This window comes from Pseudoliparis swirei, chromosome 15 (assembly GCF_029220125.1).
Source record: "Pseudoliparis swirei isolate HS2019 ecotype Mariana Trench chromosome 15, NWPU_hadal_v1, whole genome shotgun sequence".
NCBI lineage: Eukaryota > Metazoa > Chordata > Actinopteri > Perciformes > Liparidae > Pseudoliparis > Pseudoliparis swirei.
Window position 1 is genome coordinate 19279619 of NC_079402.1, and position 12749 is coordinate 19292367.

Consider the following 12749-nt stretch of genomic DNA (forward strand, 5'->3'; position numbering starts at 1 on the left):
AATCTTTTCTCTTGTAGTTGGAGATCCTGACCAACCTCGCCAATGAAGCCAACATCTCAACTATCCTGAGGGAGTTTCAGGTTTGTGTTTCTTAACCATGAAGTGACATTAGAACCGTGATCGTCCGCTTCCTGTGTGACTCTGACACGGTGTTCCCTTCCTCGCGCCGCTCGCCTCGTCTTTTCCCTCCAGACCTACGTGAAGAGCCAGGACAAGGCGTTCGCAGCGGCCACCATTCAAGCCATCGGCCGCTGTGCCACCGACATCTCCGAGGTGACGGACACGTGTCTCAGCGGTCTGGTGCTGCTACTTTCCAACCGAGACGGTAAAAAGACGACATCGAGAAGGATGCCTGAGTGTTTACCGTCCACCGTGTATTACAGGGATAGGGTTGAATGAGGTACTTTTATTAAGCGATGTACGCGTTTAGACACCTCAGTTTGTGTCTCTATATTTAAAATCAGTCATATAAATTTGCTGAACACACAAGTTGCTGTTCTACCGCTGATCGGTTAGTTAGTTAGAGTTATTGTGGGACTTTGCTGAACTTCAAACTTTCAATTTAATTCATTTTATATTTTATTGCCGAATATCTCAAATAAAAAATTTGCCTCAGAGCGCTTTTCAATCCCTACACATACGACATCCCTGACCTTTGACCTCACATCGGATCAGGAAACCTTCAGGAGAGCAACAGAGGAGGATCTCTCTCCAGGATGGACAGAAGCAATATATGTCATGTGACCAGAATGAACAGCATTACAGAGTTACACAAACACATTCGATGAATATGACAGAATGTATGAATAATTAGATCCAGACCTCCACAATCCATGAGACCATTTAAAACCCTGAAGTCTCACAATATCCCGGATGAAGCAACCGATGGAGGCAGCGGTGCACCAGCAACGCTCGTGAGAGTCCGGCGGCTTTGAAGAGAGCGGTCCTCTCCTCGTACGTACCTGAAAACATCCGAGCTCCGGCTTCACGCCGCCGCGGTCGTCTGTTTTGTCTTCGCAGAGACGGTGGTGGCCGAGAGCGTGGTGGTGATCAAGAAGCTGCTCCAGACTCGGCCCACCCAGCACAGTGACATCATCAGACACATGGCCAAGATCTTCGACAACATCTCGGTGCGTTCCATCGTTGCGTTGGTCCGGAAGAAGCAAACGCTCAAGTGTGTTAAGCTTGCAGACTTCAACTCTTGTACTTGGACCAAGCCGAAATCTGCAAGATTCAAGTCAAATTTTTGTATTTGCCATTCGTGCCGAGACCAGCAGTCCGGACCCAAATCTAGTTTAACAGTTTAGAAATAACACGATAATAAGAAAGAAAAAAAATACAAAATCTAAAAGAATACACTGTAGAGAAGGTGGTAATATGTACAAGAACAAGAGAGGTGCTAATATGTGCAGTTTTGGATACCGTTTTAAATTACAGATAGTAATACATGTAACTGTAAGTAAGTAATTTATTTTCCATAAGTACATACATAACGTGTACATACTGACAGACATTAACAACAGAAAAAATTTATGAATGGAGGACCGTCCAAAGACCGAGGTCTGTAGGCTCCTCTGAGATGAGGAGTTGGACGGCCCCTCCCCTAACCCTTTAGCCCCGCCCCTAACCCTTTAACCCCCCCCCCTCCCAACTACTACAGGCACACAGACAGTACACACACATATGGATCAAAACATAAAATGTCGTACAAGCAACAACAACAAAACCAGAAAAAGAAAACCAAAAGAAAGAGACATAGTAAAAATAATAATAAAAGGCTAATGTGAACTGATAACTTAGGGAAAAAAAAGAATAATAGCACGAACATCAAATTATGTATATACATTTTATTTTAAATATCTCTGTAACTATCTGTTGTATTTGTCGCCTGCAGGTCTCCATGGCCCGAGCCAGCATCCTGTGGCTGATGGGAGAATACTGCGAGCGGGTGCCAAAAATTGCACCTGACGTCCTCCGTAAAATGGCGAAGACGTTCACGGCCGAGGAGGACATCGTCAAGCTGCAGACGGTCAACCTGGCGGCCAAACTCTACCTCACCAACTCCAAGCAGGTACGTTAAATAGCAGGAGGCATTTATTTAATGCGTCAAGCCCATCATTGAGCAAATATGGTGCCGGATTAACTCTAATGACGTCTGAAATGATCATTTGCATGATTGTAGTATAATAATAAAAGATTCAGATTCCAGTTATCTAAATATGGTTCTGATTTTTATTTCGCGAGTCACGGCAATGGATCGCCGGTAAATTGAACACTTCCGCAACCTCGGAGCTTAAATGCTCCGTTTTTAAAATTTAGAGCATGTGAACGAGACGGCTTCGACGTAACGGAGCGACTCGGAGCGCGGCGCCGTGTTTACAGGCCCGCTCGGTGCGATGGGGGTGAGTTTGGCCCCCGAGGCGGGTTTATGAGCCCAGACGCCGCCGCCTCAAACGAGCACATCATTACACCTCCTGCTCCTCGTCATGTGTCGGGGAGGATGGAGAGGAGAGGGGGAGACACTCGAGACAATCCAGGATTCTGGGTTGTGGCGCTGCTGTTTCCATGTCTCGCTGTTCTGGGCCAGAGGAAATCCGATAGTCATCCGGGGGTTTAAGGGCCCAATGAGGGTCGGGGTTTTGCACAAAGTAAATGGCTATATTCCACTTTTGGGGATTTTTGGGAAAATGGACGAGTATTTATTATATATTTAGATGAGACGGTCGATGCCACTCATGGATGTTCCTTAAGTACAGAACGGGAGGCAGTTATCTTAGCTTAGCATACAGACTGGAAACTGGTTGGCTCCATTCAAAGTATTACCAAAAAAAAACTTTCAAAAGTTGAGTCTCTTTTTTTCGAGGGAGACCATGGCCGAGACAGGCAGCAACATAAAAAAACACATAGTTATTAACAAAAAAACACAGAACAAGACTAGTTAAAAGAACTAAAAGTTAAGAGACAGTGACATAAACAAGATAATTTAATTGACATTTTTGGTAACCTGCTTTTCTTTTTTTCTAAGACATTTTTCTCGCCTCAAAAGCTTTACAATGAACATGTTGCATGTCGAATGCATTGTAATCCTTCTTATTATGCGTTATACCTGTCTTATAACACAAACACTCAAACAGCCATAATTCATTGCTTAACATATCGTGTGTTTTTTTCTTTTGTCACTTTACTTTAAGCAAACAATGACCACTTTGAGTAAAGGTTAGAATTTATTATGCTTTGTGAATTATTATACACTATGATAATAACAATGAGGGCTTATATCTATATGTTATACAGTGTTATAAGCAGATGATAAATATGTTCATAATGCATTATGGACATGGGCATCATAGAAAGTGTGACCGTGTATCTTATAATGTAGTGAAGTTGTGGTTCTATACCTAAAATGTGGATGATATTCTTCTTTAATAAGATTTCTCTCTGCTCTACTGAATAAACGGCCTTTTCTCTTGCCTTTTATCCTTTTCCACTGTCTTCCACCTCTTCCTGCCTTTCTCTTCTCCCCCCCCAGACGAAGCTGCTGACCCAGTACATCCTGAACCTCGGCAAATACGACCAGAGCTACGACATCAGAGACCGAACCCGCTTCATCAGGCAGCTCATCGTGCCCAACGAGAAGAGCGGCGCCCTCAACAAGTACGCCCGCCGCATCCTGCTGGCGCCCAAACCGGCCCCGATGCTCGAGTCTGCCTTCAAAGGTACTTTCATACAGCGACCTCTTTTTTTTCTTATATCTTCGGCACGTATTAAATAGGTTGAATATTTTAAGATACCTTTCCTCTCCTGTTTGGTAAGTCATCTAAAGCCAATCACTGAATCCATATTAACCGGACCTCTATTCCACATCAATTTCCAGCGGTATGCAAAGTTGATTCAGGCGGTGGTTTTATTATCCTGCTGCGTCTGTCTCTCTGAAGGGCAGTTAGGTCAGACCCCTTTACCTTGGACTAATGAGATGGGTATATTATTGAGCTATTGCTCACCTTTTTCAGACACACTGAGAAAGAAGAGGAAAAAAATCCCTCATTTAGCTGTCTCATCTCGCTCTCGCTCTCTCTCTCCCCCCCCACACACACTTGACAAGAGGGACAGAATCTGCCTCCCGCAACATTAAAATTCAGAGGCGGTTTGCACCTACTGGGTGTTCATGGAAAGCGCTAACCAGCCCTGTCATTCTTAATATTCACAACTAAAGTCTATTTTCTCTCTTTTTGGTCTGCAAAGCACAGTTTTTAGAGCACACCTCCCAAGGCACACACACTGATTATCTCCATGCATTGGACACCGAGGGGGGTGGAGGGGGGGGGAGTGAATGTGCGTTTCTGTGCACGCTCAAACAAAGCGCTGATATGCATGTGAATGCATCTTCTATTAAAGATCTCTTGAATCGTCCTCCATCTGCACAAACTTCCTTTTGTTTTTGGTCTCGTCTTTTATTTTATTTTCCATTTCTCTCCCCTCTCTCTTTTGCTTTTCATCGCTCTCATTGTTTTATTTCTGTTTGTTTTATTTCTTCTACTTTTAGATCGAGACCGCTTCCAACTGGGCACTCTCTCCCACAGCATCAACAGTAAAGCCACCGGCTACCAGGAGCTCTCGGACTGGCCGGCGGTCGCTCCGGACCAGTCTGTGAGGAACGTGGAGGTCATTGAGCCAGTAAGAGATCCGCCGCCCTGACACACAGTCCTGGTTTTTAACTTCTTCGGTTCTCTCTTTGTGTCTCTGCAAAACATTTCTCAATAATCCCGACAAACATCAACGGTGCGAGACGAGGGCTTCACGATATATACATATGTTTAGCAACCAAATAAGTTTAATTTCAATAGTGTCATCGTGCCGGGCAGTATACGACAATATAAAAATATCAATAGGATTTTTACAAATATTTAAAAATAAAATAAAAAAAGAAGAATATATGAAATATTCTTATTACGATTGCCGAGTGAAAGATGTACATGAAAAACCTCGGCTCACATCATTCCTTAAGACTTAAACTTCTCACTAACTACGTTAAAAAAAATTTCTGATTTGATTTCACATGAGGCAGAGTGATCAGATTTATATCTCACTCTATCTGCGTCACTATTTTCAGTTTAGACTCGGTTACATTTCACACATGATGCATTCAAGGACTGTCGGAAGTGTGAAAATCCAATGATAAGCAAGCAAAACATGCCTTTCGAACCTGCCAGTGGGTTAGTTTATAGAGACTGTTAACAAGATAAATGATTTGAGTGACACACAGGAACACAAAAGAAATGGAATCACAATTCTGTTTGCATCTTTGACCGATGAGAAGTTTTATTCTGCACACTTATATTATTACTTGTGTTTAAAAAAGACATTCGCTGGCCTGTAACTTGGCCATTTTCCGACCGTGTTTTATTGGCTGTTTTATCAGTTTGTGTTTGCAGAATAAACATTCAGAGACGATCACTTGTTGTGCCGTTTAGAAGTTTAAGAACAGAAATTACACAAATCAAAGAGCTTTGTTTTTCAGTCAGGGGTATTATTGATTCTCTTTTTTTTTCTTAGCACCAGCTTCATCATTGTTACTTTGTGGCAGCTCATGGGGATCCAAATAAAACAATAAACAACAACAAAACTGAACACAACAACCATTTCAACTGACTTTACTCCTAGTTTTAAATGAAAGGTTAATATAACCGATACAGTATCTTGGGAAATCTATGTTGTCCTGGACAAAATAAATGCCTGAAAAAACTGAGTTAATGATTCCATTACATCTGAGTGGATTGAGTGAGAGGTGTGCAAATCTACTTTAATGGCTGCATGCTTTACTCTTTGCTTTGTGTGAATAGTTCATAAAGTCTGTAAGAAAATTAGTTTTCTTCACATCGAACTCCAACAAAGCAGAAAAACCCTTGAGAATACCTCTGAATGACTTGTTTGAATGTTTTTAACTTCATTAACACTCATTTCTGATCAGGTGCAGGAGTCGGCTCCGTTGGTCGGGAAGACCAAGAAACCCAAATCTGATGCCAAGTTCTACTCGGACGACGAAGAGGAGAAGGAAGAGAAAGCATCTGAGAGCGGTAGCAGTGACAGCAGCAGCAGTGAAGGTTTGTCTTTGTGTTTGGATGGATACAGAATAATAATATCCTTAAGACTTCTGGTGGATTTGACGACACGCGTGGTCGCCGGTGGTAACGCCTGGGACGTTTAGCACTACAGGTCCCAGAATGCAAAGCGGGAAGCGCAAATTTAGAGGCTACTTTGACCGAAATGCAACCGATGAGCTAGTGGATATTTTTGCAGTTCAGCCAAACACACTCGTGACACAGAAGTCAGGTAATCATGGCAGATTTGTATATGACACTTAAAGGAGTCGGTTGCCTTGCTGCAGATTCGAGGTGTCTAACCGCTCATTGTTTCATTACTTACTTCACTAAATTACTTTTTAACCCTCCTGTTACCTTTACATTTACTAACATATTTTACCCCAGCAATTAAAACCTCCAGAAAATTATTTGAATTAATATTGTTTCCCAAGTTTAAGTGTGAGGTACTTTATGTTTGTTTGTTGACTACCTAAATAGCCCTTTAAATATATAAAAAAGTTGATATTTCTTATATGTTTGACACAGTGAAAAACAGCCTGGGGTCAAATTGACCCCAAAGAACACCGACATTAAACATTGAATGGGGTCAAATTGACCATAAAGGTAACAGGAGGGTTAAGAAGAGTCATTGTCAGTTCTAAGACCTGTAACTTGACTTGACCGGGTGGATGTTTGACGTCCGCACAGAGTCGGGCAGTGAGAGCGAGGAGCAGAGCAGCGAAGAGTCGTCCGAGACCTCCAGCGACTCCGGAAAGAGTTCCAGCGGCTCGGAGAAGAGCTCCAGTGAATCCGAATCCGAACAGAAGAAGAAGATGAAGAAAAAGACCAAGAAGGCGCCGCAGAAGAAGAGCAAGACGACTGCTGCTGCTTCCAGGTACAGTTAAACCCGTCCGCGAGACTCTGAAAGCATCATTTTTCTTCCCTGTGCGTTCCAGATGTTCCTTTCCCTTCGTACCTCTCCACCTAATGAGACAGGTGTGCGCGTGAGAGTCGTAGGCAACAACAAAATGCGATCCGTGCTTTGCTTCATCGATAATCAAACCGCCATCTGTTCACAGCGTCGGACGTTTTTAGAATCTACCCGACGACCCGCCTTCTAGCATGTTCCACCTCTTTCTGCTCATCAGCACTTCATTCTTCATGTTCGCCAGTAATCTGACATTGTGCATGCTTTGGATTCTTATACTTGCTGGATCTTTATGACGGATTGGACATGTTTTTGGTGGGTTAGTAAGTCAAGTTTATTTATATCGCACAGCAAAGGGTTGGTTCAGATTGAAATCGCATGATAACACGAGCGCACACGACACCGATCGAGGCAGCGGTAGAAGAACAACTACCTCGTTCGGCGAGGTGAAAACGCTGTTTTGGTCCAAACAGTCTTATGGGCAAGAGAGCGTAGATCATGTTTGTTTTTTTTGCTTGGCCAAACTGAGTGCTGTCAACACAACCCAAATAAATAAAGCTTTAAATCAAGGCGTGGTCAAGTATTTGACCAAATACTTCGATTTTGAAGGGTTGAAAAGATATTTGACATCAGTAGTGACGAAGAGGGTAAAGGCAAATAATAGAAGCTAGAAAAGTCTGGTAGGTTCAGAAAATGACATCATATTCCTGTGATGCTGCCTTTGAAAAGAAAACCAGAAAAGGACAACGCTGATGCTTTTCTACCATATCTGGGCGAATATCGGGATACAGATACAAATCAATATAATGCCGAGCCCTTTGAATGACTATTCCTCCTTCAGTCCCAACACGTTTTGTCCCTTTTTGACCATTTGAGAGTTCAACGAGAACCGAAACGAAGCAGCAAACAAACCAAATCTCAGTCAACAGATACACCTATTGTTCTTTTTACATAAATAAATATATATATAAACACACACACACCGTCTCTCTCTGTCTCTCACACACAGGCTCATCAAGCTGGCGGCGCTGCTGGAATATCGTTGGTGCGAGTTCCTTTAACGAGCTAATCAAGGAGAGTTTTCCTCCAGTAGCGTAACCCACATTTACATGGCTAATGGATAATGACTTCTGATTGGTCATTTAGCAGCCTGGTGTTGCCAATGAATGCGATTTGAGTCATTACTGCCGAAATATGCTCGCGCGCACACGTTTGGTTTTCTCGTGCACTCGGCTGCGGACACACAAACCGAACAGAATCGTACCCGATTTCTCTGTGTGACAGGCCGCCGGCTGACCCTGTTCTCTCCATTAGAGAGAATGATTAGAGCAACTCACCCCGGTGCTCAGACACACACAAACGCACACGCACACACACACACACGAGCGTGCACACGGTAATTAGAGCCGCTCACCCCAGTGCTTCCACAACAAACACAGCATAATGCCCTCATTATGGCCCAGTCATTTCAGGCAGGGCCTAATCAGGCCCACAGTGATTTATATCACTTTTTCCTGTTCGCAGCAAATGAAATCTGTAGGCCAAATTAATACTGGCTTTTCATCATCGCCCAAGTTAAAAAGCCAGTTACCGTCACAATTCCCCTCATTAATTTAACGGCTGAAAATCCCAGGCAGGCGGAGTAAACACTCATTATCGGGGCAAATTGAAGAGGGACGGAGGCAAGTGAAAGAGAGTGGAGGAAGATGGGGAGAATCTTCTTGCCTTCTTTCTTTTTCTTTTCTTTTTTTTTTAGGACCGAATGCAATGTTGAATTAACTTTATGAAACGAATTTAAAAAACCTGATTGATCGCTGTTCGTTCAGCTTTTCAGTCCAGATGGAAAAGGCAAATATTATTAAAAGAAATTACGGGTTTTTACGCTTGACGTCCCCGAGACTCTTGGTTCCGATTTCGACCAATGAGAGCTGTAGAAGTGTTTTTATTCTTCCGCTGCATTTCAGCGACTCGGATGAGAACGGGAACGGACCGGTGGCCCAGGACAGCAGCTCGTCGGCCCAAAGCTCCTCCAGCTCCGAGACCGACTCCGAGGACGACTCCGAGGACGACTCCAATTCAGACGCCCCCCCGGCACAGCAGAAGAAGAAGAGTGACGTGAAGGCCAAAACCAAGGTGACCCTGGGGTTAAGTTAGGTCCATTTGGATCTCAGATCAAGGAAATGTCTTCACTACTTCTACAAAGCGCGACTAATAAGAAACAACGGGGAAATAAGTATGTTGTTGTCTTCTGAATAGGCCCAATTCATGGCAATGTCTGGATTCTTGTGATGGAAAGTATTTCCTCAGTGCTGAATCTGATTGCTACGTCAAATTCGATGTGTCGGCATGTTCTGGGGTTTTAATTTAATTCTTAATAATCTCGGAGAACATTTATGATCTCTTCTTGCTAATTTACTTAATTTCAGAATAAGAATTTTTTGTTTTTAACTTTATTCTCACAGAATTTCAGAAGTTTTATTTCTCATCGGTATTTCATCTTGGAAAATTGCTTTTTTCAAAAAATATTACCCCCGCTCCTCACAAATAAAAATGTAGAAAAATATATGAATAGATAGATAGATAGCCATGTGTCAAACTGTAAAGTATGTTTATCTCTGAGATAAAATATTCTACAATATCTACATTTCCGCACGTTTACCCGGCGTAGTAGAGGATACTTTTGCAAACGGGATTAATGGAGACGCTCTTGTTTCGGCTCTCTGCTGTTCCAAAGTACAAAACGGCAGCTTCTCCTGGGAGTCGTTGTTCCTGAGGCGCACACGCATGATCAGAGCGTCGAAATAACAATTTAACATTTCGGGATATAATTTTTGCTCCTCCGCGTTCATCTCCGAGTCCCCCGCCCTTTTCTCTTCCCCCCCCCCCCCGCCCCCGTCTTCTTCTTACCTGTTATGCTCATCACATTATTTCTAACCTTCCACTTTCCTTATCTGCACTATGAAATTCTCATTTCATACAGTTTGTCATGTGGAGATGGCCTATGAATTATGCATCTTTCTCACAGCCCTCCCGCTCCTTCAGACCTCCGCCCGCTAACACGGTTTCCGTCTCTATTACCGCCACCAAGCGGCAATCAGAGAAGATCTGATAAGATGCGGCTGCTAACTTTCATTGTTTGCTTTTCACCTCACTCATTCTTATTCTTGTGTAGCTTGTTTGTCCCCTTCCCGCCGACTCAAGTCTGCAGAGTGGAATTTGATGGCTCTTTTTATGCGCCGTGAAAAAAGGAGCCGTGGAGGAAAAAAAGGGGCGATGAAAGGCGCTCGTAGGTTTAAGTGCGTTTTTTATTGTGTTGTAATTCCCACACGTCAACGCCTGACAAGCGCGCCTCAGTCGCGCGGGGTGGCGTGTATCGGTTGTGACACCGCGACACTCTGCATGACTGGCCACTGGAAATTCCAGACGTGTCACATATATATAAATGCAGAGTATCTGTTTTTTGGGGATGAATGTGTCGCGTCTCCAGAGACACCGCCGGCACAATTGAAACATTTCACACCACACAATTTCATTACTTTGGTTTTGAAGTGTCTTTTTTGTGTGTGTGTGGGGGGGGTGGGTGGTTCTGTCTGGTTCTGCCTGGTTCTCTTCGTCTTCTGTGCTGCTCATCGTCATGTTGCTGTGTTTGATTTCCAGGTGGAAGAGAAGTCCAAGACGGAGGTCTCCTTACTGGATCTAGATGACTGTGAGTTCATCTGCACTTTTACCGCTATGAATCACTACATTTAAATTGTCGTTTCTACGGTTACTGATCCCCCGACAAGTTTGACTAGTTTCGGTTTCATGGCCCGCAAAAGACCCAGTTTTCAACTGCAGCAGGCTCCAAAAACAAAGCTCTGATCAATGAAATGTGTTCTAGCTGCCGAACAACAAATGGTAGACAGAGAAAGTTAGAAAATTCCCTGAGAAGAAAATCGAACGTCGACCAATAAATGAACCAGGGCGCTTTTCTCTGGAGCTGAAGAGAGCGAATGCGAGAGGAATATTGGGCTTTTATTTTGTTAGGTGGCCGAATCCAAATGCATTCCAGTGTTTTTCCGTGCCTGCTGTATGTGTAAATAAATAGCCCATGTTTACACTTGATAGGCTAAAGTAGGTTTCCTGATAAATAAGACTTAAATAAAACAATAATTTAAATTAAACAAGTTCTCCTTGATTGTACTTCCAGAGCTTTAGCTGGTTAGCCCTTTTATAAATATATAAAAAAATGTTTTGTGACATTTTAGAGTAACATAAGCTTCATATTAATGAAATAAATCTTCATGTTACTCTTAAATTAATTAAAATATCCCTGAAACAAATGCTAAATGTTGAGCGCGTACAGGCCTGCGGTATCCACACCTGTAAAACAACCTAATTTGTGTGTTGTAATTCGACGTGTTCGTTGATGCTTTCTGCTTTTCTTTCCACGGCCCCCAAGTGGCCAGAAATAGTATAGCTGTAAAGCAGGTGCGTGTGGAATCTGAACATGTTCGTCTATAGCGCCCCCTAGTGTCGGCATCGAAACGAGACATCCGCGTCAAACGTCGAGGCGTCGCGGCTTTAACGGGGCTTCTGTTGTTTCAGTTTGTCCCGCGCCCGCAAACGCACCGAAGCCCGCGGTCATCTCTCCGTCCCTGCTGTCCGACCTGGAGGGCCTCTCCCTCTCCAACGTCTCCTCCGCCATGCAGGTTTGTGAGCGTGTGCGTGTGCGTGTGCGTGTGATGACATTTCCTCCATCACCATGTGTTGAGAGTCGATTGTTCCTTTTCGGTCTGACACTGATGGAAGCGGCGGTGAGGTACGAGATGCTGGAATGATCCTCGCTCTCCCCTGTGGAACATTTTCTGCTCCCAGATGCCGACTATTGACCTTTTCTGCCTCCTTATATTTATAGCCCGTGAGGACGGCGCCACTGCTCTTCCTGTTTCCTGTATCTCTTATAGTCTGTCTTTCTCACCCCTCGCTGTCTTTTGCTCTCCCCACACCCTTGAACTCTATTTCTCCGTCTCATCTATAAGTCCACCCCCTCCCCCCCCTCCATCCCCTCTCTCTTAACTCTCCTCCTCTCTGTCACCTTCCATCTCTCTCTGTCAGATGTTGTGTCCCTTGTGTCTCCGCGTTGTGTATATCTGATGGTTGACCTTTCCTAGTGTGACGGCTCCTTTCTCTCCTCACTATGTGAGCGACTACACGTCTGTATGTTTTGTATCCCCCCCCCTCCCCTCGGGAGGACAAATGTCCAGACCGTTCTTTCTGCTGCTGCTGTCTATTCTGCTGTCTGGAGGTTTCTATATCGGAACATTTACGGTCTGTTTTTTGTTCAGTATGTTCAGTTTCACCCAGGCGTTTGACGTGGGCTTTTAATTTAAATTATTCAAGTGGTTTGCTGTTAATAGATGATGCATAAATATAAAAGTGGGCTGCATGTAGCGATTAATCTACTTAATAATTAATCTGTGGATCCTTTTTTAAATTTAATTTATAATGTAATGATTAACCCTTGTGTTGCCTTAGGGTCATTTTGACCTTATCAAATACCTCTCCCCCCCAGGATTAATTTCCCATTCAAATGTTCAATGTTTAATGTTTATTTTTCTCAACACAAAAACAAACAAAAACACTTAACACACAAAAAAACTTAAACAATAAAAATCTAATAATTTTTTGGAATTTTTTAATTTGGACAAACTGAAATAAAAAAAAAAAAATAAAAAAGTAAATATAAAGGTAACAGGAGG

At 43.3% G+C, this 12749-nt stretch overlaps 1 protein-coding gene across 2 annotated transcripts in view; it reads left to right on the forward strand.

The window, feature by feature from the left end:
• Window positions 1-12749, forward strand: part of ap3b1a (adaptor related protein complex 3 subunit beta 1a) — a 52284-nt gene that overhangs the window by 21116 nt on the left and 18419 nt on the right. For both annotated transcript variants that reach the window (XM_056432498.1, XM_056432497.1), the window contains exons 12-22: window positions 18-80; window positions 193-325; window positions 1021-1130; window positions 1895-2071; window positions 3530-3716; window positions 4544-4674; window positions 5969-6101; window positions 6789-6975; window positions 8973-9141; window positions 10666-10714; window positions 11596-11699. In XM_056432498.1, the coding sequence (XP_056288473.1) occupies window positions 18-80; window positions 193-325; window positions 1021-1130; window positions 1895-2071; window positions 3530-3716; window positions 4544-4674; window positions 5969-6101; window positions 6789-6975; window positions 8973-9141; window positions 10666-10714; window positions 11596-11699 (1443 nt within the window). The remainder of the gene's footprint in view (window positions 1-17; window positions 81-192; window positions 326-1020; window positions 1131-1894; window positions 2072-3529; window positions 3717-4543; window positions 4675-5968; window positions 6102-6788; window positions 6976-8972; window positions 9142-10665; window positions 10715-11595; window positions 11700-12749) is intronic.